The sequence below is a fragment of the Amphiura filiformis genome, chromosome 16, assembly GCF_039555335.1.
Source record: "Amphiura filiformis chromosome 16, Afil_fr2py, whole genome shotgun sequence".
Lineage (NCBI taxonomy): Eukaryota > Metazoa > Echinodermata > Ophiuroidea > Amphilepidida > Amphiuridae > Amphiura > Amphiura filiformis.
Genome location: NC_092643.1, coordinates 9,160,712 through 9,185,577, shown reverse-complemented (window position 1 = coordinate 9,185,577; position 24,866 = coordinate 9,160,712). Strand labels below are relative to the sequence as shown.

The window sequence follows — 24,866 nt, the reverse complement described above, 5'->3', positions numbered from 1 at the left end:
CCCCCTTGGTCAGTCCGGCAAACCCCCTTCCCCCAGCATGCCTGGTCAGTCCGGCAAATTCCAGACAAAAGTTTACATACCTAAACGGGATGTACATCCTGTTTGTGCAAACACCCCGTTTTGCCAGACCTGAGACATCGTCGACGAGACACGAGATCGCGGCAATTTCATTTGAATTTTCAAATTCAGAATAATTTTTGCCTCGGAATTCTCTTGTTGAAATTCATCCGAAAATCGACGTTGACGTGACAGCATTCCGCATTGACATGTTTGAATGTACTGAGCCACAATTACCGGTAAGTTGCCAATTATTTAAGCTTTAGACCTACCGTACTACGGGTATACTAAAATGCAGAAAACCTTAGACGAGCGCGTATTGTAAGGATACATCGCGTATATACTGCGTTGCACGCACTTGTCTCTGATTGGCTGCTAAGGCGATATGTTGTTGCTGAGTGGAAATTTATGAATGAACTGTGCGCCGTACGCGTTGTTAGCGCCGAATTTGCAACATCACGGTAGTCGCGCTCGTAAAAGGTTTGCTGCATTTTAGTATAGGCTAGGCCTAGATTTTAGAAATTGTAAAATTTAAGCTTATCTAGCTCCATAGCCCTGTACACAGGGCTGTCAACTCTCACGCATTGGCCGTGAGTCTCACGCATTCGGTCACTTTCTCACGGTCTCACGCCAAGGTAGTAAAATCTCACGCCTAGGTAGTAAATCTCACGCAAAGAGCTGAAAAATGAGTAAAATCTCACGCATCGTCATGAATATTTCTTTGTTCCTACCCCCGCTTTACACATTCTCGAGCGCCGTGGCTCAAGTAGGCCTACTGGTTCAAAATGAACATGGGAGTCGGCAAATCCCGGTACACCTCTGTCTCACGCCAAGCAATTCCAAAAAGTTGACAGCCCTGCAGTACATCATGTACATGCATGCCTGTCCCGTCAAATTTCGGTTGACATCTCTTTAAATTTAGTAGCCTCTGAAGCTCTGAGCACTTGCCTGGCTTCGGGTGAATGTCATAAATACAACGCAACTGAAGATGTCTTTTGCATGAGTACTCAGATTCAGAACCTGTATTTTGTGAGTGATAAGCCTGGCCCAGCCTTCTCTTGGTCGGGCTTGATGGGGAAAAAAAGCCTTGCAAAACCATGCAGTGTACTGCGTGCATGTGTTATTTGGCTTAGACGAAGACTCGTAACACTGTGTATTGATATAAGATAGCGTGCAGCCGTGCATGCAGTTTGGAGCAGCACGTAAGTACGCTAGTAGTAGTTTTGTGACAGGCACATTTGATTTACACAAGCGTGACATGTTTGAGTTGGGACTTTTTAATGTGTGCAGTATAACCAGCGTTCGAAATTTTGGTTGTCCGGTCGCCCGGGACAACTAAAAAGGTCGCCGGACAACCAAAAATACTGATTCGGTTGTCCGCCGGACAACCATAAATCTGTAGCCAAAAGTCACCTTTGTAGGCCTACGGACAACCAAAAACTTCCAAAAAACTACGCGTTATGGCAACACACACGCCTGTGATTGGTAGCGTAGCTCTTGTTGTCGGCGCGAATGTTATATTCGCCTGGTTGATTTTTTTGTAGGGTAGGTTACAATTAAAACTGGTTATATTTAACAGCGTTTTATGGCATAAAATAACATAAAATGCCATTTTGATTTGTTCAAAATATTAGATACGACGGTAATGAATGACAATAATAACTTTGCACCATCTATTTTGAGGTCATTGTGTGAAATCGGAGGGTTTTGTTTTGGGCCTCGGTATTTTTTAAAAAAATACCTCAGCCCAAAACAAAACCCTCCGATTTCACACAATGACCTCAAAATAGATGGTGCGCAGTTATTATTGTCTAATTGGAGGGTTTTGTTTTGGGCTGAGAGGAAAAATACCGTATCTAATATTTTGATCAAATCAAAATGGCATTTTATGTCATAAAACGCTGTTAAATATAAGGCCCTTTGCACTTGATTATTAGTTTCCTGTTGAAGATTTTGAAAAAGGGACGAGGTGACTTTTAATTATTAATTATCTTTTATTTTCTTTATTTAGTTTGAACTATTACAAGCAACCTTCAACTCATTTTGACTAGAGCGAGCATTTAATTATTTCACAATAATATTTGATTTTATAAATAAGTGAAGGTGGAGTTGTACTCTTTGTTCATTCATCATTATTGTTGACATTATTAAAGTCAGAAAATGGCAAGTAGAAGTAGTTGAAAGTTATTTTAAAGGAGAAAATTAGAAATAAAAATAAAATAATAAATTATTTTGAGATTTTCAATTTTGGACGCGGGCGGTAAACAGGAAACTAATAATCAAGTGCGAAGGGCCTAACCAGTTTTAATTATTGTTGTAACCTACCCTACAAAAAATCGACCAGGCGAATTTAACATTCGCGCCGACAACAAGAGCTTCCAATCACAGAAGCGCGACGGCATCACGTAGGCGTGTGCGTTGACATAATGCTTAGCTTATACATGCATACGCGTGCAGAAGTCATTGTAGCGCGTCAGGAGTCATTGCGAGTTATTAATGTCCACGCAATTAGTGCGCGGTCAGGCAATCAATTTCTTTTGATTGGATCACATGCTTCGCATATATATTAATGAGGTTATGAATAGGCCCATTTACTTTCGAACAATTATGCATTTTGCCGTCAATTGTGAGATATTCATAACCTCATTAATATACGCGATACATGCGATCCAATCCATTTATTTATTTGGCAAAACGCAAACGCTGAACGTGGTCACTAATGAACAACAGTGGACCTCCGCGCCATATATTTAGCAACCTCCGCGCACGCCGTGTTGTACGTCGAACAAATTGTGTGAGCGCTGGCCGCCGTATTTGGATTGCGCGCTACCATATTTGCACAGATTCTGTTATTGGTCGTCCTGTTTTAGCCTGATCGATTTTTGAAAAGGCAAAACGTAAAAATTGTTTATTTTTAAGAAAAATTGTGTGATATTTGGTAAAGTGAAGGAATGAAAGTGAGAGTTATGAATGAGGTTATATTCCTCAGTTCCAAAGGCAAAATGTTTAGATTTTTCACAATGCCCTCCAAATAACCGATGCGGAGTTATTAACCTCCAATTAATGACTTCGATTTGCGTTCAAGCGTTTTCACAAATAACTAAATGTAATTGGATCGCACGCATTACGTTCATTAATGAGGTTATGAATCAAGTACTACCCCTGGCATGCCCAGGATATAATGAGTGAATGGCTCAGAAATAACAGCACACACAAACTTATAAATTAAATAAATGTCGGTATAAGTCCACTCCTATTTGTCAAAGTAGGGGGCCTATTCTGGAAACAAGGGTGCACTGGGTTAGGCCAAGTAAAATAAATAACATGTACAGGTATATCGATCGTCCCCGCCCTCACCGATTTTGGGAAATTTTCAAACATTTTTGTTACATTTCTTCTTTGTACCCTTGCTTTGTTTTTAAAATTGTTGTAATGAAAAGATGTAAAAGAAGTTCTTAGTTAAATCCTTAATATACGATCTTTTTTCAGAATATACCTTTATTTTTTTCAAAACCGATTTGTAATACTTACACATGTTCCAAATTAAATCTATGAGAAACTGTCAAATTTGCCCTATTTGTAGTAAAACGGGATGATTTTCTGAAAAATCTAAAAATTTAAAAAGATCGTACATTAAGGCTTTAATCATTTATAATATAAACACATTGCAAACACTCTTCAAGCTAGGGTAGGGCTTTGGGGAAATAACAAAATATTAGGGGCCTCCCCAGTCGTGTTTTTATGTGTTGACAAAAACATTGCAGTTGTAATTTTACACAGAAATGAATGGTTAAACAGTAACAAATAATAAGGGCCTCCCTCACCGATTTTTGGAAAGATCTGGGTGACAGTATGTTATTTTTCACCCGTCTTTCGCGGTTCGTAAATAAATTGTAATTGCAAATGCATCACTGCACTCCAAGTTTATATTGTAAACTATTTTACCAACTCCCTAATAGAGGCCGTCAGCCTTTTCCACGGGATCCGCCGTCTACAGTTACTGCCGTTCTGTATGTCATGCGTTAGACATTACGCCTCCGATTATGCAGAAGTCACAGCGCGTGGCGCACCTCTTCAGTCACCTAAGGCACTCCGTACCCACAAGATGGCGGCGTTGACATCACAATGACTACCTCTATATATTAACGATTGATCAGTCATTTCATTTAATTCATGTTAATCAACTTATTCTTCATTGTCACCTAGCCTTTCGTTCTTTCCTCTGTTCCCCCTTAAATTCACATCCCTCTTCTCCTCTTTCCTCTTTTCACTTAGAGAACTGGAAAGAAGTTAAAAACAGCTTCCCCATTGAGGTTCTCAGGTTTTGGTTATCAAACTCAACTGAAAATTGAAAATAATTGTTGAAAGCATGGAACATAGATCTACCTACCTGGTGATATGTGACCGTTCACGGCGAATGAGCCGTAAATTCCTCCCCCGGTCAATTTTGTTTTATTTTGTGTTTAAAAATAAACATCATAAACTTAAAAATGGTATATCATTTGACTTCAAACGATATCCAGAAGCGGGGTTATGGTTTGTTAAACTTTGCTCCTTCAACAAAATTATAGCTTTTACGCTTTTTACATGTGTCTCTTTTTCCACATTGCTGGCAATAAATATCAAACAGTCATAATTGGCGGTCATTTCAAATCATCCCCAAGTCAACGAGGTTTAAGAAAGTTCTCTCATTGTTAATTGGTGGTATGCATACCTGTACAAAATACAATGCCTGGTAACCCACCACTTGAACAGGATTTAGCAAAAGCAAACAAAGACCAGAGCTATTAAAAGTTCTATAGCCATCTAAGGTAGAAGCTTATTATCCACTTCAACAATAGGATTATTGATTAGTTTTTGACTATCAAAATGAGACGGATGTCGGTCCAGCTTCAGTTACCGATGAATATGACCTTCAGTACACATTTTACATCGTAACTCAGAATACAATTTAGGGAATTTACGGCTCATTTATGCTGCCGGGTCACATATCAGCTTATAACTTCTGTATGTTCCACTGCTTGGAAAACTGCTCAGGTGGTCAAAACGGTCCACATTTAATTTATCACTTAGCTTTACTTGTAAGCATTTTTTATGAAAAATAAAAAATGTTATTTTCAGCATCTTGGAATGAAACCTGGGCAGAATAAGATTGTCAACTGTGTGGTGAGATATGTCCTGCATATTGTGCATTATAAGCGTAATTTGCCTTTTAGCATGCTTACAATACATTGCAAATACATTTTACAAGTTTTTGCAAGTACTAGTGTAATGATTTATATAACTCGCATCATATTTTTAATGCTTTCTGTTTGCGCTTTCCTTTTCCAGATTTGTATAGAGTCTTGTGTTGAGTATATTAGACGACTGATTATGAAATGCTGGGATCACCTCTGACAGCAGGAAGTGAATACTGCAACCCTGCTACCATCTACACACTTATACCAATAAAGGTAAACAGCGTATTTAAGCCTACACAGTAAAACTGTCTCTATACTGCTGTTTCATGCCAGTGGCACTTGAAAGAAATTCAAGGGTTCACTCACTGCCCCCCTCCCATCTGAATTTATTATAGGCCCCTACTATTATGTTATGAACATGGAATAGAACTGAAATGTGTGCAAAATAGCCCATCTGAGCATTGTTAGATTTACCACCTGCATGCCTGCACATATGCAGGTGACTTTGATTCTGTGCAGGTAACTTTTCAATTGTACAGGCACAAGTGCATGCAGAATTTTATTCGTAAATTACACAGTTGGAATCAGAAACATACAATGTGCCTCTAAATCAAAGAAGTAATATAAATATCCCTTACGAAATTATACCAATTTTTACTTTTCATCTGTAAAAAAGATGATTAGTTTCACGGTACAAACTTAAATGATTAAATTTTGCACAAATTTGTAAAAAGTAACTTTTTTCCGGTACATCGAACACTGCATCTGAGCCACTCAAAACCCCTTATGTCCATGAGCTTCAACTGAACCCCCAATAGACCGTTGCCACTGGAGTTAAACCCACCTGTATCTTGTAAGTTGCTCCACTCTCATATAGAAATTTCCTTTTGATGAATATATTTTCTTGCCTATGTTTTCACCTAACAGGAAGTACAAGGAACTGGAATTTTACAGAGTTCCCCGCCAAACGTTGTCTTAATCCAACCATCATCACAGCAATCACAAAAACAGCAACAACAGCAGCAGAAAAGATCAAAATTCACACCTATAAGACCGGCACCCATCTTGTGCCCAGTTCCAGTAGCCCCTGTCATTGTAACCCCTAATACAAAAAAGAGAGGAAAACCATCCACTGTGAGAGAGATGTTGAGGACACGCAAGATGGAGAAGCAACAGAAACAGCAACGACAGATGGCTGCATACCAGATCATACAACATCAGGTTAGGCTCGCAGAGAGTATTTTCTCCTCAGTTCTACCATGTATTAATCAATGGATTCTGATCATGCTTCCTGTTAGCATGCGTTATTGCATCTGGACACATTTGGAGGCTTTGTCAATCTGTCTTCATGTGCACCGTGTGTCCAAGATGGCCTACTTGAATGCAAAATATTATGTACTCACAGTTGATTGACTCCAATGTCCAAATAAATTTCATCACTATAATTGGACAAATTATTTTTTTGCCAGATGCATACTCATTTTATGCATTTGCCATGCACGGTGCGCCTGCTTGGAGGTATGTCGCTCAAAGCTAAACAGGAAGCCCGATTCTGATCTTACCAAGATCCACACCTTGGCCCTTATTATAGTCATTGAAAATAACCAAACATTTTAAGTGACATTAGGGCCCATAGGTTCTCTATGGGCCCTTGTCAATTTTCTATAGGCTTAAATTCAATTGTAAAATTGGCACATGACCAAAAATATTCAGGCCCACAGACTGCTATGCCATCATGTGGACCCACCACAATGCCTGTGAGGTCAACAAGACTCAAAACTGCTTCAACATCAATTCTTTTCAGCTATTGGTATTACATAATCACTATTGAGGCCGAAGTCTTTAAAAGTGTCACCAAGTGTGGACCAGTCTAACACAAAAGAAAAAGTTTTCAGAAACTGAAAACCCTATGTTGTTGATACGACTTTTTTTTACGAAGTTACATCAATTTATCAACCGTTGAAAACAATATAAAACAAAAGAATTGAAACACTTTCTTTGCCAATATCTCAAAATCAATATTAGCGACATCTGACTCATTTCCCTTGATCGTGTCACATATGCTATCCTGTGGACGTACCCACAAGGCCTGTGAGGTCAACAAGACTCAAAGCTGACTTCAACATCAATCCTTTTCAGCTATTGGCATTACTCATGTTACATGTATACCCAGCAAACACAAAACGTTTTCGACATCATTCGCAAAAGGTTATAAATGGTTGTCAGAAAACGTTTAAATGTCGGGTTATATAAAGGGTATATTAAGAGTATAAAACGTTTTTCATAACCTTAAAAAACATTTTTGATAATCTACTGCTCAGCAAACAAAAATGTTTTACAGAAAACGTTTAAATGTCGGGTTATATAAAGGGTATAAAAACGTTTTAATAACATTCCAAAAACATTCTTGAAAACTTGATACAAAACATTCTAAACAGAATGTTATTTTGTGGTTGAAAAAATATTTTGCGAAAAATGTTTGCCCAAAATATTTTCAATAACGTTTTAAAAACGTTTTCATGACCTTTATATAACCCGACATTTAAATGTTATTAAAAGGTTTTGAAAAAACATTTTAAGAACATTTCTTTGTTTGCTGGTTTCAAATATTTTAACATAATGTTATTTAAGTATTGACACAATATTTGGGAAAAATGTTTGCAAAAATAGTTTATAATAACATTTTTTGAAAACATTTAAAAATGTAGTAGTAGTGTGTTTTCATACAAAACGTTTTAAAACGCTATCATGACCTTTATATAACCCGACATTTTAATGTTATTAAAACGTTTTAACCTAAACCAAAAGCCAAAATATAACTTATTTAAACGTTTTTAAAACGTTTTTGTGTTTGCTGGGTAATTAATATTGAGCCTGAAGACTTTAAAAGTGTCACCAAGTGTGGACCAGTCTAACATTAAATCTGTGAATAGCACTGCAGGTACACAGACTGATATGCTATCCTGTGGACCCACAAGACCTGTGAGGTCAACAAGACTCAAAGCTGACTTCAACATCAATCCTTTTCAGCTATTGGCATTACACATGTTACACAGTGAATGTTGAGTTTGAAGTTGTTGAAAGTGTCACCAAGTGCGGACCAGTCTGACATTCAAATCTTTGAACTATTACACATGTATTCTCGTCCAATATTTTAAAACTCATAGCTCGACCAATAAATTCATGTATTGGGTTCAAACCATCCAATTTATCCAAGTGCGCTAGTCATTTTTGACAAGGAGAACAGCCTAGCTTTTTGATGTTCACTGATGTACGTAACATGTAAAATTCAACGCATAAAACTTGGAAGGCTACTTTTAGCATAACAAGACGTAGCTTCCGACAGATGCACACAGCTCTGAGGGCATGGAAATTCTTAATAAATACAATATGAAATCTTTTTGTGGCATGTTTGTGTATAAATGATACGTCATGCAAATTTGGCCCCTGTATCATCCTCATTATTTTATGAGCATAACTTTTTACAAATTGAAAAAAAAAACATTTTTCCTGTACATGCTGTAACATTTTTGTATTGCATCAAGTTTCTCCCATCAGCCAGAGTCAATTTAGACAAAGCTACTTGGGTGAACACAAAACACTAACAAAACAGCAAGGCAGATAGCTTCATGTGTAATCAAATTATGTTGACAAAGAATATGGAAGATGTGTTAACCTTATGACTTTGGCTTACCATAAGAGAAAAGTTAGACTCTATTCCCGGGCTCTATGCTACCTTGACTGCAGTCAAGTTAGCTCAATCTTTAAGGCGTTCGACTGCGGTGCGAGAGGGATGGAACCCTGGTGGTGGTAAAGTACGCTCTTGTAGAAAATTGAGTTAACTTGAAATTCCCCTGGACAAGGAACTTACTGCTAATTGTCTCATTGTAACACATACAAAACATGGGGAGCAATGGCTATTTGTGGAATGTCTAGGGTGTGTGCTCTTCAAGCAGCAAAGTCCATGTGTTGTTGTTAAATGGTTTATGGAATGGTGTGGGGCCGTAGTGATCAGCGACAACCTGTAAAGTGTGCTGAGGCTTATGGATCAATGTCTAGGCATATTTTTTAATATTAGCTTGTATTTTGTTTATTGCAACAGGTTCCTCCCAACACCCAGGGACAGCATAGCATGAAGAAGCAAAGTGCTTCATCAGGAAAGATGAAAAGTGAAAGAAAGAAGAAAGGAAGACCACTATTACCAGAGAATGTGGCATCAATGGACAAGAAAGAGATCCATAGGGTCAATGAGAGGTAAAATGAAATCTGCTATTCCAGTTGAAACCCATACCCCTTTGGAAGACATGATGTTAGTCTAGTCTTCCACTCAGGGAGTATAAATTTCAAATTTGTTTTCTGAAGGGGCGGCTACCTTTGAGATCTACACCCCCTGTATGGGAGATTAGGCCGTATAAAATTAATGTTTTGGTTCTCGTCCAGAGGATTTTCATGAATTGATGAGGGAGGGAGGTGTTTTTTTTTTTTTTTTTTCAATGTAAAATTAGCATTGTCAGTAGTTTTCGGTCTCCTCCAACAGTGCTCGAGGAAGTGATGAGGCCCTTTTTTTTTTTTTTCAAATGTGAGATTTTGAGGAAAAACACCCTATAGTACCACAAAAAGACTTGGAAGGGATGCTTGTTCTCTAATAAACTTATTTATATGTAAGAAAATTTAATAAATAATTAAAAAGTCAAAAAATTGAAAAAAAAAAAAAAAAAAAAAAAAAAATCTGACAAATCCCAGAAATTGAGGAGGGAGGGACGAGAACCAAAATATTAATTTTACACGGCCTTAAGGTAAATGTATTCAATAGCAGATGCATGGATTTCAACTGGACTACATAGCCCAATTCACTTGCGTATTGCATGTTAGAATATGAACATTGCTAGGTCAACTGGCTTTCTTTGTTACGAACCAAGGTTCAAAATGATCACTTTACACAAAGCCTACCAGTAGTACCAGTAACCAATGGTTACTAACATGCACTATGTGGGGGTGAACCCCTCTCAACTCAATTTATTATCATTTCTTGGATGAAAATAGTTGCCTGTTCAGAGTGTTTTAAAAATCAGATCTGGGCATCAAACTGAACTTTTTAAGAGTTTTATGAATTGCAATCTAGGCATCTGGACTTACTATTTTGAAGTGACAAATTTTCACATCCTACAATCCTGGATGCATTGTCATGCCAACTGTTCTTCTGACAGCAAAAGTTTGTTGACCGTGTTACAGGTCACACTAAGAGTTTTCGTGCATAAAATTGATTAAGTTAAAGCAGTTTCTCTTGCTGTTCTTGCAGGCATCGACATCGGAATATGAACCAGGCTATTGGTCAACTTATGTCAGTGTTACCTAAAAATTCTGCTCCAGAAACTGAGACCAAGGTTGGTAAATATGTGCAACTATAATGTAGAATGAGTTACTTTTACTTCCCTTTAGTTGTGGCCTTACTTATTAACGACTCGCTTTAGAATTGGTGAGACCACAGCAATTCAAATTGAATCTTAAAGTTCTTGAATCAAACGAGCTGCCATTTAGGAGGATGAGTTATTGTAGTGGTCTTCTCAATCACTTCTTACCACTGCAGAGTAATCCATTTCTGCCTCTACTGATATTTGTGCATCACAAAGTATTTATCCAGTTACCTCAATCAGTACGGCCCTTAACTCTGGTGCATGAGGGTATTAGTCCGAGCCACTTAGTGTCAAATTATGATCTCATGGAAAATTTGAACTAACTTAAAATGCCCTGGACAAGGAACTTGCTGCTAATTGTCCTGGTCTACTTGCATGAAACTCATGGAGCTTACCTTGGCTGTGATTGTTATTCAGATTCAGATATAGTTATTAAGATTCTGCATTTCTCCCGGGCATTTAATGATGCTATGATGGTTTATAAGGTGTGTCTTGGGCGATGTTGTGTGGTCAGCAACTGTTATTAAGCACAATGAACTTATGTAATTGTACAATATAAATCTGCCTTTTTAAAATACCAAATCAAGGGTTAGAGCAAGAAGGCTCCATCTGCAAAAGCTGCCAGGTGTCATAATCTTTATTATGTACAGTACAGGATGCAGACATAGCTAAATGTCTATAGGGCAGCTATTGCAGGTAGGCCTTCTTGCACTAACCCCCAGTGGCGGTGCCAGGAATTCGGGGGACATTAGGGGACAAAGTGAATTTCAGGGGGGATTACTGCAAAAAGTGGAAATTTTCGTAATTTTGGGTTTTTACTGGGGGCAACAGGGGGGGGGGGGAAAGAGTTCTGACTGGGGGCATTTCTCCCATGCCCCCATGGCGCTGCCACTGCTAACCCCATAAAATGGACATTTGTCTTGTCTTCAATATTACAGCAATTTGTGCTACAGAAAGCCAATGATTACCTGACTTATCTGAGGAATAAGATAGACCATGTGTGCGATGAGATGACTGTTATACAAGATGATGAAGAAGAGGGTCTTATGCGTTTTGATATACCATTTGAAAGCACAACAGGTAAGCTTACCTACAAACTGTTTCTTGTTTGAGTTTTTGGAGGTAAAAAATAGGAACAGTTCTTATTTCTTTCTGAAAATACTGATTGTGGTGGTCAAGTCAATCACTAGAACAACAAAAATGAATTTAGACTCATTATGTAAGCCTTCCCCCAATATTTATGACTGGAGGTTTAGTTCCATGAAACTCCACCACAGTAGTACTACACTTGGACAGAGGTATGGCCTAGTGTTCCTGTTTCCATATACCCAGTGTTGACGGGTATAAGACTGAGGTCAAAGTGTTGAATATTGAATAGTCGATTCTGTTGATTTACACCGAATTTGCAGATCTGGATTTATATAAACTCTTGCCGAATTTGCAGCCCTGGATTTATATTTAGATTACAATATGAGCTAACTACAAAAATAGCAATAGTAGTGTAGGTCTTTTAGGTAGTAGTATGATAGATGCTATCTTCTGAACATCTGCTGAAGCAATTAAAATGTTAGCTGATTGTTAAATATGAGTGTTATCTACTGAAGATAGCAAATTTTAGTATTCAGGGTGATTTTCCAGGATTTTCCAAATTTCAGGATTTTTTGCCCATGATTTCAGGATTTGTCCTAACAAAAGTGTACGAAAGTGCTATTTTCAATATTTTCTATCTGCTGATGATAGCAATGAGAGGTGTTAACTGATATTATACATGAAGAGAGCAAGTAAAAGCAGCTGATTGTTATAAATGAGTGCTATCTACTGAAGACTGCAATCCAAAAGTGTTAGTTGATTGTTTTAAATGGGTGCTATCTACTTGAGATAGCAAATGTAGTATTAGATATGCCTGTTAGTCATAGATGATATCTACTGAAGATATCAGTTAGCAGTGTTAGCTGACTGTCATAAATGAGCTATAAAAAAAACTAAAACAGTATTGACCAGCAGTGGAACTTTGGATGGATCTAAAAAAAGATTCAAACAGTGTACACAACCAAGGAAAATAAATGTTAAAAACCGTTAGCAGTGTTAGCCGACTGTCATAAATGAGTGTTATCTACTGAAGATAGCAAGTAGCCATGTTAGCTGACTGTCATAAATGAGTGTTATCTACTGAAGATAGCAAGTAGTCATGTTAGCTGACTGTCATAAATAAGTGTTATCTACTGAAGATAGCAATTAACAGTGTTAGCTGACTGTCATGAATGAGTGTTATCTACTGAAGATAGCAATTAGCAGTGTTAGCTGACTGTCATGAATGAGTATCATCTACTGAAGATAGCAATTAGCAGTGTTAGCTGACTGTCATAAATAAGTGTTATCTACTGAAGATAGTAATTAACAGTGTTAGCTGACTGTCATAAATAAGTGTTATCTACTGAAGATAGCAATTAACAGTGTTAGCTGACTGTCATGAATGAGTGTTATCTACTGAAGATAGCAAGTAGCCATGTTAGCTGACTGTTATAATTGAGTATCATCTACTGAAGATAGCAATTAGCAGTGTTAGCCGACTGTCATAAATGAGTGTTATCTACTGAAGATAGCAAGTAGCCATGTTAGCTGACTGTTATAAATGAGTATCATCTACTGAAGATAGCAATTAAAAGTGTTAGCCGACTGTCATAAATAAGTGTTATCTACTGAAGATAGCAAGTAGCCATGTTAGCTGACTGTCATAAATGAGTATCATCTACTGAAGATAGCAATTAACAGTGTTAGCTGACTGTCATAAATGAGTGTTAACTGCTGAAGATAGCAAGTAGCCATGTTAGCTGACTGTCATAAATGAGTATCATCTACTGAAGATAGCAATTAACAGTGTTAGCCGACTGTCATAAATGAGTGTTATCTACTGAAGATAGCAAGTAGCCATGTTAGCTGACTGTCATAAATGAGTATCATCTACTGAAGATAGCAATTAACAGTGTTAGCCGACTGTCATAAATGAGTGTTATCTATTGAAGATAGCAAGTAGCCATGTTAGCTGACTGTCATAAATGAGTATCATCTACTGAAGATAGCAATTAACAGTGTTAGCCGACTGTCATAAATGAGTGTTATCTACTGAAGATAGCAAGTAGCCATGTTAGCTGACTGTCATAAATGAGTATCATCTACTGAAGATAGCAATTAACAGTGTTAGCCGACTGTCATAAATGAGTGTTATCTACTGAAGATAGCAAGTAGCCATGTTAGCTGACTGTCATAAATGAGTATCATCTACTGAAGATAGCAATTAACAGTGTTAGCCGACTGTCATAAATGAGTGTTATCTACTGAAGATAGCAAGTAGCCATGTTAGCTGACTGTCATAAATGAGTATCATCTACTGAAGATAGCAATAGAGGTTATCCGAGTTCTATAAGCTGCATATCCTGTCAACGACTGCTATACCTTGTTTAGGACTTTCAAAAGAAGTACATGCTTGTGCAACCATGACTGTTTCAAAATAGCCCGCCAAGAGTCATGCAGGTAACTCCGAGGTTGTGCATTGAATTGGTTTGAACGAGGAATACTACAGGAACCATCGCCTTTTGTAGAAGTCACACATGAGTGAAGTGGATAACCTCTATTAGCAGTGTTAGCTGACTGTCATGAATGAGTGTAATCTACTGAAGATAGCAATTAGCACATCATATAAAATATTATCACAGGCCAAAGTTTATTTGGCTTATAAGAGGCGACAATTATTGACTTACGTAACTGCGCACGTCAATAAAGTCCCAATGTATGCTCACGTAAATACACATAAGCATGCGCCAGTCACATATTAACATGTGACTAACGTAAGTGCTAGGCAAACTGCCTGCATGCCATTCTATATTAACATTGAGTCTCATTTTTTGCCTATTAAAAGAAGGATTTCTACTTTGATATGGATTCTGACTTTCTCTTATCTATACTTCATTGTCATGATTTCTTTTACAGCCACCAAGAAAGTCAGTGTTCCAGCATCCAAACCAATCACACATTCTGATCTAAAAAATCTTCTTGGTCACACATCAGGACTGAAACTCACAGAACCACCTAAGAGAAAATCCCCATGTACAGTCCCACCAGTGCTACTCACAAAACCCAAGCATCAACCCTGGTATGAGATCAACATCAAGATGTGTGTCAGCCCTTACAAGAAGAAATCGCCAAAAGGACAAGCGCCCTCATCAACCAAGTCATCAAAACGGTCGGGATCAAAGAAGAAAACATCAAAACAGAAGACCAGTGTAAGGAAGATACACACAACAAAAGGTGGCCACCACACCATTACTCATGATGAAAGTAGTGATCAGGTGTCATCGTTTCAAAGTCCAAGCAGCGTGTGTTCATGGGCAAGCATTGGTGACATCAAGGATGAGAGACGGGTTGATTCAAGTACACAATCAAGCACACAGTCAAGCAGTCAATCATATCCACCTGTTAAGTGTGAAATCCTCTCAGATGATGATGTGGATGTTGATCTGACTTGTGTTGATTACGACTTGAATCTTGATGAAAAAGATGACTCATTGCGGACAAATTCAACAAGTAAAGAGGACGGCATCAAGTTTCACCAGTTGCCCTCTCCCGAGCCACATCCTATAAGCATGTATGTAAGCTCCAGTTCATATGAAGATGAGGTTCAGTATGGTCATCACTTAACAGGTTCACCACCACCAAGCTACATCCATGAGGATCACCTATCTGAAGACTGTGAGAGTATCCCATGGATCCGATATGGCTTGACACCCTTGTCAGGTAGGTTACAGGGTACAAATTACAGGCTAGGGCAATATCTTAAATGTATGTACAAATTAATGTTGGATGACCACCAAAGAGTACTGACTCTGCCGTTGCCTGCAGCGGCTTAGGTGGGATTTTTGTCGAGGGGGTCCATGTGGGGGCTTGGAACTTAAAACTGACAAGCAAAAAAAAAAGTCACACTAGCAGTGTTCGAAATAAGCACTTATCCTCTTGTCCTCTTGTCCAAAAATCACTGGGGACAACCATATTGAGCTATGTACTTATCCCCTGGACAACCACTATATTTTACATGGTTGAACAAATTCATCAGGATCGGTAGAGTAAAGTCAATCAAAAGGTTCTTATTACTGATCCAATAAATTGCACTTACTGTGTACGTTTCGATAACCACTCTATCTAGAAAATGAGGCCAGTTATCGATCCGTTATGAACCATTATGAATAATTCATATTCGACCCCATGATCAAGTTGGCGAATACTGACGCCGTTAGTTTTACTGAACTTTATATGTTCAATGAGAGTATAGCGCGCCCTCAATGCATCAGGGCACAAACTACTCGAAAACGATCCGATTTAATGAAATGGCGGACAGGCATTTCCCATCAGGCATCGTGATATGTTTTTCAAAGAAAGTCTACTAAATTAATTTGGAAATGACTGTTTGCAATAGTAGTGTCGAAATAAGGACTTGCTGTCAGTAATGCGAAGAAAATGCGTGACAGGTGTAAGGTATGAAATACATGTAGAATTGTGAAGTATAGAAAATATTTGACATCACATCTGACCTTCCATTTTGGCGCCATTTTGAATGTGTGTTTCTATTCGTTTCCTTGCGTGATAATAATTATCAATCTGCAATTATCAGACATATTGGTACTTGGCTTCCGGAGTGAATAAGTATTTTTAAATGTATGTAAAGAATTTCACATCATAGTGCCATTTCAGCTATGCATACACAACACCAAAATGAACCAATTTCTGACAGTCTGCGTATTCCGGAAATCGAATAAATCAATGTCCTTGAACATTTTAAGATCCATTGTTGCTTTGACATAGCTGGATGACACTGTGTACACTCAATTATATATCATTGTGAATTAAGGGCAGAGTAATGGGAGAGAACATGGACCTTTTCGAGCATCATTATTTTTTAATTGTATGTCGAAAGTATATAAAACTATACATTTTTGGAAAGGAAATGAGTCAAGGAATCCCATGGTGACGTCAGATTTGTTCAAAAATCTCAAGTTTTGAAAAAATCACAAAATGCACTTTTTACCCCAATTTTTTGTGACAAGTTACAAAAAATGCGTTCGAGTAAAAACTTTTTAGTTAGTTTTTCATGGAGAAGAGACATGAACTTAGGGAACGTTTTTTTATTTTTTTGAAATTCGTCTTATTTTTCAAAATATTGCAAAAAACATGTGAAAAAAACTATTTTGTCACTCTATTAAGCTAAAAATTGCACATAATGGTGTATATTTTTGTTCAAAACAAATATTTTGAAAAAATGAGAAAACCTTCCCTAGACTTTGATGTGCTCTAAACGATAGTGCAAAAAGTTTAACTTTTGCTTGCATATTTTTCGAGTTACCTTGTCACAAAAATTGTGCAATATTGTCAAAAATGAACTCTGAGAAATCGACATTTTAGTAAAAAAATGTCAAAATTATGCACAAAACGTCCTTATATTTTAAAACGGTAAGACTTTCACGCTTGTAAAAGCTGTATCTGGTGCATGGTCTAAATATGCATCTTTTTGCACCAATAAATCTATAATGTCTGCTTTTAGTGCGCCAAAATCCAAAATAATTAAAAAATCTAAGTGGCTTTTTCACTGCAAATTTTTGTTTTGTTTACATCACATTTGCTGGCGTTAACAACATACCGAATGCGCCATGACTGCGTCGGACATACAGCATGAGAGTTGCGCCAGCGTCACGCTTGACGCTTGAATCGCATGCAGTAATCACAATATTTCGCATTCACAAGCATTTCTGACTCATTATTTCCGCCAATTTACTAAGCTGTCTTGAGCCATGTGACATTTTAGAGTTGAATGGAGTGAAATAAATCAAGCAAAAATACAAGTAAATATTAGGAAGTTGTATTTTTGTCAGTTTCAAGTGAAAGAATACATGTTAGTGTTGATAAATATCAAAAAATCTCAAATTCGGGCGTGAACGAATGTGTCTTCCATTACTCTGGCCTTAACATGTCTTTTAAATGCAGACGAACCGTGTTTGCTTCAAATGTATTCGATAAAATTCCATATTATTGGGATAGGATTCTATGATGCAGCCGGGTGCGGAAAGAGAAGGTCCAGGAAGCGCTGAAAGTATGTGGTTATCCTGATTGGACATTTAAACGGGTGAAAGAGCAGATGCATGCAGTCAAGCCTAAGAAATCCACCAAGAGTATAGAAGAACAGACAAAGAGCAAAGGGATGGTTGTCCTGCCATATGTCAAAGGCGCCAGTGAAAGAGTGTCGAGAGTCATGAAATCCTACAACATCTCCACTGCTATGCGTCTACACAGCAGCCTTAGGAAACTGCTGGTGCAGCCGAAGGATAAACGCGATCCGCTTAATACAACTCAAGCCATATACAACATTCCTTGCTTGAACTGCGATCTCTCATACGTGGGAGAGACGGAAGGAAATTTGGTACTCGACTAGATGAGCACCAGCGGAAGCAGAAAAAGAACTTGGAAAAACAGTCACCAGAGCAAGTAGGAAAGGATCGCTTACAACCATCCATAAATCGGCCATCACAGACCATGTTGCAGAGAGGAACCATGTCATCGGTTGGGGGGAGGCAGAGGTCATAGGCACGGAGCAAGACAGATATAAACGTTGGGTCAAGGAGGCTATAGAGATCATGAAGAGAAGGGCGCCACCATGAACAGAGATGAAGGTCAATATCAGCTTTCTCACATTTTTGATGAACTGCTACATCCTGTGAAAAATCCATCAAAACATCCAACAGGAAAAAAATCAACTGGCAACACAGTCAACAAGTCAATCACCAAAAAATCAATAGGTGATTGGATGACCAGTTCACAGTAGCAGCAGAGAGTAGTTATTCTTGAGAGGGCACTCACCTCATTTGCATGGCAAAATTACCCGTCTCCTCTGCAGCCAATTTGGTTTCGCTCCATCGAAATCAAGCTGGTCACGGAGGAGACTACTTTCCTTTGTGTTTGTTCATTTGTGTATGGAGAGCCCTTCTTGGAGTCCGTTTGGACTCAGGCTACGCTCTCAGCTAGAGTCCGACGCTGCATTGTACTAGAAACACCTTCTCTGTGAACTCGCTAGAGCAAGGAAAATAAAAACTGGTTTCATTACTATCTGTTTTGAGCTTTTTTGCAGGTCTGCGACCATGGTGTTACCACAACTGTCTTTGCGTCATTAACATGTGCTGGAGTCTAGCACAGGTCAACCAAAGTCCCGGATTTTAATAAGACAATAATGATTGACACACACACCAGGAAGTTTCTCATCCAAAAGAATGAGAAAATTTAAATTCTCACCATTTTGGCCGTTTCTCATCAAAATGTCCGTTTTCTCATCCAAAACTTCCTTTAGTGTATTAAGTTAGCTTAGGCCTATTGATCCTAAATTTGCTGGTAGGGTAAAACTCGTTTTAGGGGGGTGTTTAATAAGTTGGCCACACATGCGTATAGGCCTACATTATCATACTTGAGTGCCCCTCCCGGTGAAATTTGAGACTCATTTGGTCACCGTCCTAAGCGCCCTTGCCCACACGAAGTCGCCCAGGAGTAGGCCCTACCCGGCATTATTAATTATTAGTTTTTAGCCTCCCTAAATACAGTCGCGTATCGTGTTGTCAATTATCGTTACTTGTGTCCATGGATATGACCCCATGTATAAGTAGGCCCCTAGTCTTCATAGAATTCACACAGTCTATGCCATGTCATTTACGGATACAAAGAGGATAATAATGTTGAGGGCGCCCACAAAATCTTACACCGTCTTACACAATGTTCCAAGGCAAAGTTCAGTTTAATATTTACTCATCGTAAAAATACAGAGGTTTTATTATGTGATGATGTTGTCTGGATGGGTGGACAGTTGTCACACTGTGGAAAAACAACAACCGGGAATCCGCATTCATTTACAAATAGCATTAAATTAGTATCACATAGTGGCCTCCGTGCAGTGGAAAACCTTAATTCTTTCATCAAAAAGAAATGAAAATGACAAAAAAAACCGGATCCACCTGTACGCCTATAAAATGGGCACAGAAATTTGTCTCAAATATGAATGAATTTTAAGAAACATACGGGATATGATGAACCAATGACCTGACGCCATGATAGTAGGATCTATTAGTCGTTTTATATACAATGTATATACCGTGTTGTCATAATACCAATATTTGACATAATATATAACGAGTAATATTTAGTATTGTAAATATGCAGTTCATATGCACAAACGAACACTGATCTTTATGATATTCAGGTTGTTGTACATCTCATATAACATGTCATATAGGAGGTCATATGTGTTGACCTTCTCCTATTGTATTTGTTCATCTGTGTATGGAGAGGATTAGCGCCATTAAAACTCCATCAGTATTTGGGCGTAGTTCAGTGAACTCACCAGATTGCTATTCCAAGTACTTTGATAAATACAGATTATGTATTAATGGGTCGAGGCGATTGCATTGAAAAACTAATAAATTATTCATAACAGTTACGTAATCAATCGATAGTGCGGACACTTTTCATTTACAAACCACCAAAATTCGTAATCTTTTAGCGTTGGAAAAGAAACCACGTGAATAGAGTGTCATCCCCCTGGTAGCAGTCTTCATTCAGTGTTGATAAAGATAACCGAGTGGTTATCGAAACGTACACAGTAAGTGCAATTTATTGGATCAGTAATAAGAACCTTTTGATTCACAATATTTTACCTCCATATGTATCACACATTTTGGGGACAACCAAAATGTATTGAGGACAAGCAGAATTCATGCTTTAGTTATCCTCGGGATAACCTCCATATTTTCCTTATTTCGGACACTGCACACTAGTATTTAGATACAAAAGTCACAAAAGCAAACAACTCTACAACTGCAAGGAGGGGTGACTGGGGTGAGGGCCTAAATGAGAGGGGGCGGTCACACCGTTTGCATGTTGCTCATGGAGGGCAAATAGTGTACCTCAAATGTGACTGCCCAGCAAATTTTGATTCATAGTTTGTATGAGGTCTGATATCATAATTAGACATAACAGACAAGTAAGATGTATCTTATAGATGATTAATGACCTCAATGAATGAATTTAGAAATTATGTATGTTTCTGATACTCTGACAATACAATTGATGCCTTGTTCCAAATGATTTGACCACCTGGTGCTAATGCTTGAAACAAACAATGCTCTTTGACAGGTTTGGGTGCAACCGATGGCCAGCTTCAGATGGATCATTCCTATTCTGCTAGGGCACTCTCTCCTTTGACCCTTCAAGCTCTAAGATCTTCTGCCGGCAAGGAACTACCTGAATCTGCCCTGCCCAGCACACTCCATGACGAGTTCACTGCAGGGTCTGCTTGTGGAAGATCTACCACTGGTGACCCAACCTGGAGACGAAGTCCAACTTGCCAAGAACCACCACAACACAATGTAGACGCTCTTCTACAAACTGCCATTCTTATGGAACCTCCGGAAGATTGCATTCCACCAAAAAGTCCTGTAAATGATGGCAACATTGATGTCATTAGAGTGTTTGGACTTGATTTCGATGAAGACAGCGAGTCTTCAGGGGGATCATTCTCTCAAAGCAGTCCCGAGATGATTGAAGTTGGTGTGGTGCCAATGATGGAACAACCAGATCCAGTTACAACGTCCTTTGGTCATAAGCAGAGTTCAATGCGTAGATCTTGGATAAATGGATATCAGCTTTTTACTAAAATCAACCATGCCCGGATCAAAGAGTAAGACACTTATCTGTGTACGTTTTTTATTATGCATTCTAATTCAGTGGGAGTGGTCTAGTTTGTCACGTAATCTGATTGGACAATGGACAGTCACGTCACATGATTTCAGATGTCCTCTATCAGGCAGTAGACAACAATACATCTTCACAAGCATTGATATCGTGCATAACACGCTTGTAGAGGTGCGCATATGTGACCTGTTACCACAAAATGTTGAGCATAAAGTCACAAATTGGTAGTTTTGTAAATTGAGACGCTCTGGCTACTGCATTGGTGTTCTTTGTTTGTCGCGCACCTGTTCAAGCCAGTAGTATGTCTGTATGTCCTTTGTGAATAGGGGCACAATGGGCAAGTGCATTGCAAACAAAGAACATCAACTCAATCAGCCAGGATGTCTTGAATTATTGAAACTATAAATTCTTTAAAAACATTTTTTAATAGTTATTTAAAGGAGGATTTTGTGATCCTAGCATACTCTTTTTATGAAATTTTTCAGTAGATATCCACGAAAAAACCTTATTCCCAAAATTTGAGTTGATTCTGATTTTGCGTTTGCGAGTTATGTATGATTAGGTGTATTACACTGCTCCATAGGCCATGTTGTAATTTTGTTCTGATATACCAGAACGAAATTTGACGATATTCTTTCTAAACAAATTAATCTACAAGAAATTTTAGAGGTATATAAAAATATGTAGCCAGAGGTTTCCAGTGCTATAAAAATTTCAACTTTTAAGGGCAGAGTAATGGGAGAGAACACAGACCTTTTCGAGCATCATTATTTTTTAATTGTATGTCCAAAGTATATAAAACTATACATTTTTGGAAAGGAAATGAGTCAAGGAATCCCATGGTGACGTCAGATTTGTTCAAAAATCTCGAGTTTTTGAAAAAAATCACAAAAATGCACTTTTTTACCCCAATTGTTTTGTGACAACTTAAAAATAAATCCGTTCGGAGTAAAAAAAAAATAGTTAGTTTTTCATGGAGAAGAGACATGAACTTAGGGAAGGTTTTTTTATTTTTTTGAAATTCGTCTTATTTTTCGAAATATTGCAAAAAACTCATTAATGTGAAAAAAGCAACTTTGTCACTCTATTAAGCTAAAAATTGCACATAATGGTGTATATTTTTGTTCAAAACAAATATTTTGAAAAAATGAGAAAAGCTTCCCTAGACTTCGATGTGCTCTAAACGATAGTGCAAAAGGTTTACCTTTTGCTTGCATATTTTTCGAGTTATCTTGTCACAAAAATCGCACAATATTGTTAAAATGAACTCTGAGAAATCGACGCTTTTGCAAAAAATGTCAAAATTATGCACAAAACGTGCTTATATTTTAAAACGGCAAGACTTTCACGCTTGTAAAAGCTGTATCTGGTGCATGGTCTAAATATGCATCTTTTTGCACCAATGAATCTATAATTGTCTGTTTTTAGTGCGCCTAAATCCAAAATAATTAAAAAATCTAAGTGGCTTTTTCACTGCAAATTTTTGTTTTGTTTACATCACATTAATTTTTGCTGGCGTTAACAACATACCGAATGCGCCTTGACTGCGTTGGACATACGCGCAGAGTTCATTGCGCGCATTGCCGACTCATTATTTCCCGCCAATTTACTAAGCTGTCTTGAGCCATGTGACTTTTTATAGTTGAAAAGAGTGAAATAAATCAAGCAAAAATACAAGTAAATATTAGGAAGTTGTATTTTTATCAGTTTCAAGTGAAAGAATACATCTTAGTGTTGATAAATATCAAGAAATCTCAAATTCGGGTGTGGACGAATGTGTCTCCCATTACTCTGGCCTTAAATATTATTTCACTGACAAAGAATGAAACTAAACAACAGGCAATATTATATCATAGTGAATACCGACTGCTCCAGCATACTACTGAAAATATTGGACCTGCCTGTTGTTTATCACAGGGTAGAGGATAGTAAAAACAAAAAATCATATTGCTTATTCTCTATTTACCAAGGCAAAGATGATTCAGAAACCAGATACTAACTTCTGAGCCTATTTTGCTTCAAATCATATGGGCTTGTGATCATTGCCTCATTTTTTTTATTCATGATACATTTACCGTCAATTAAGACAAAGGAGTGCAATAAAATAAAAAAAAGCCCTTTGCTGTGTTGATTATGTTTCCAGTAACAGAAGTTGGCACATCAGATATGTCATTTCCAAAACTGTCACAAGAACTGGACCATTATAACATTAGTTGTAAATCTGAGGTGAACAGAATTTCAAGTCAAATGCGTAATCAAGCTGGAAAAAGGCTAATTATATTCCAAGTTAAAATAATAAGTTCCCTTATTTATTGTTCAGATCATGGCCAGGCTTACAAGGAAGGGAGATCACCAGACTTCTGGGACAATCATGGAAGGATCTTCCTGATGCATATAAGAAACTCTACAGGTATGTAAGAGATCAGAAGGCGAATTAATATGAACAAAAACACTTACCTGCCAGTTTCCTCTCCACATATGATATACCATTTTTCACCCTGATGGGGCAGTGACGTCAAAGAGTTGAGGAAGCTGTTTCGCGTGTGCATCTATGTGGTGAAGCATGGACTGTAGAAAGCATGCACATGTATACGCCAGTGCTTTGAGCGAACACTAGCGATTTGTAGCTGCGCCCAATAAAATGTGCACGGATGTCTCTGCCACATCAGGATGAAAAATGGTATAGTGACAAGGGGATTGTAAGAAATCTGAAATATTCCCTTGTAAAGCTTTCATGAAAGTAATGAGCAACAACATAATGTAGGTAGCAGGTCAACAACAGCAATCTAATTAAATAATGAAACTATAATGAACTGCTTTAAATCTTTTGACGATAGCATACTACCGCGATGTTGACAAGGCGCAGCTCACAACCTGTACTATGCGTACGGCAGCAGAAATTTTATTAACAACGCACAGTCGTGTGAAGCACACATATTAGGCTTTGGAGACACCTTGTAATTATCGTGGAAGTACACTCTTGTCAAACGTCTACAGCAGAATACTTTACTTACATGTTTAGGGTTCTTTGCTTTGTTCCCAAATGTGATTGATTGATATATTGTTAGGATTTTAGCAGAATACCGAATAGCAATTTGCCCATTTGTTAAAATCATCTTATATATGCTTGAACTCTCTTGAAATAACAAACAAGGTTCATATGGTGCAGTGCTGTGTGGTCTGATCCCTGTGCTCTAAATCAAGAGACTAAATCATGAGTAACATAATTTTCACAAACGATGGACCCACTATTCAGCAATTCTGAGAAAATGATAACGATGTCATTTGTATCATTTCTTTCAGCATACGGGCATGTGAATGGAACCAGTGGTACCGTCAGAAGAGGATTCAAACTAAACAAAACTACTGAAGATGAAATTGGACATCAGGTTACGAGTCTGCAAAATGTTTTTTGATCATACGCAGTCAAAGGAAAATTCTT

General features: G+C 37.9%; 1 protein-coding gene across 1 annotated transcript; it reads left to right on the top strand.

The window, feature by feature from the left end:
- Positions 1 to 230: 230 nt before the first annotated feature.
- LOC140136493 (uncharacterized) lies at positions 231 to 24,866 on the top strand. The gene is made up of 10 exons (XM_072158208.1): positions 231 to 296; positions 5,389 to 5,510; positions 6,165 to 6,458; positions 9,340 to 9,491; positions 10,537 to 10,621; positions 11,590 to 11,731; positions 14,639 to 15,442; positions 20,867 to 21,410; positions 23,745 to 23,834; positions 24,728 to 24,866. Exons 2-10 carry the CDS (start codon positions 5,436 to 5,438, stop codon positions 24,792 to 24,794), a joined length of 2,253 nt encoding a protein of 750 aa, XP_072014309.1. The 5' UTR covers positions 231 to 296; positions 5,389 to 5,435; the 3' UTR covers positions 24,795 to 24,866.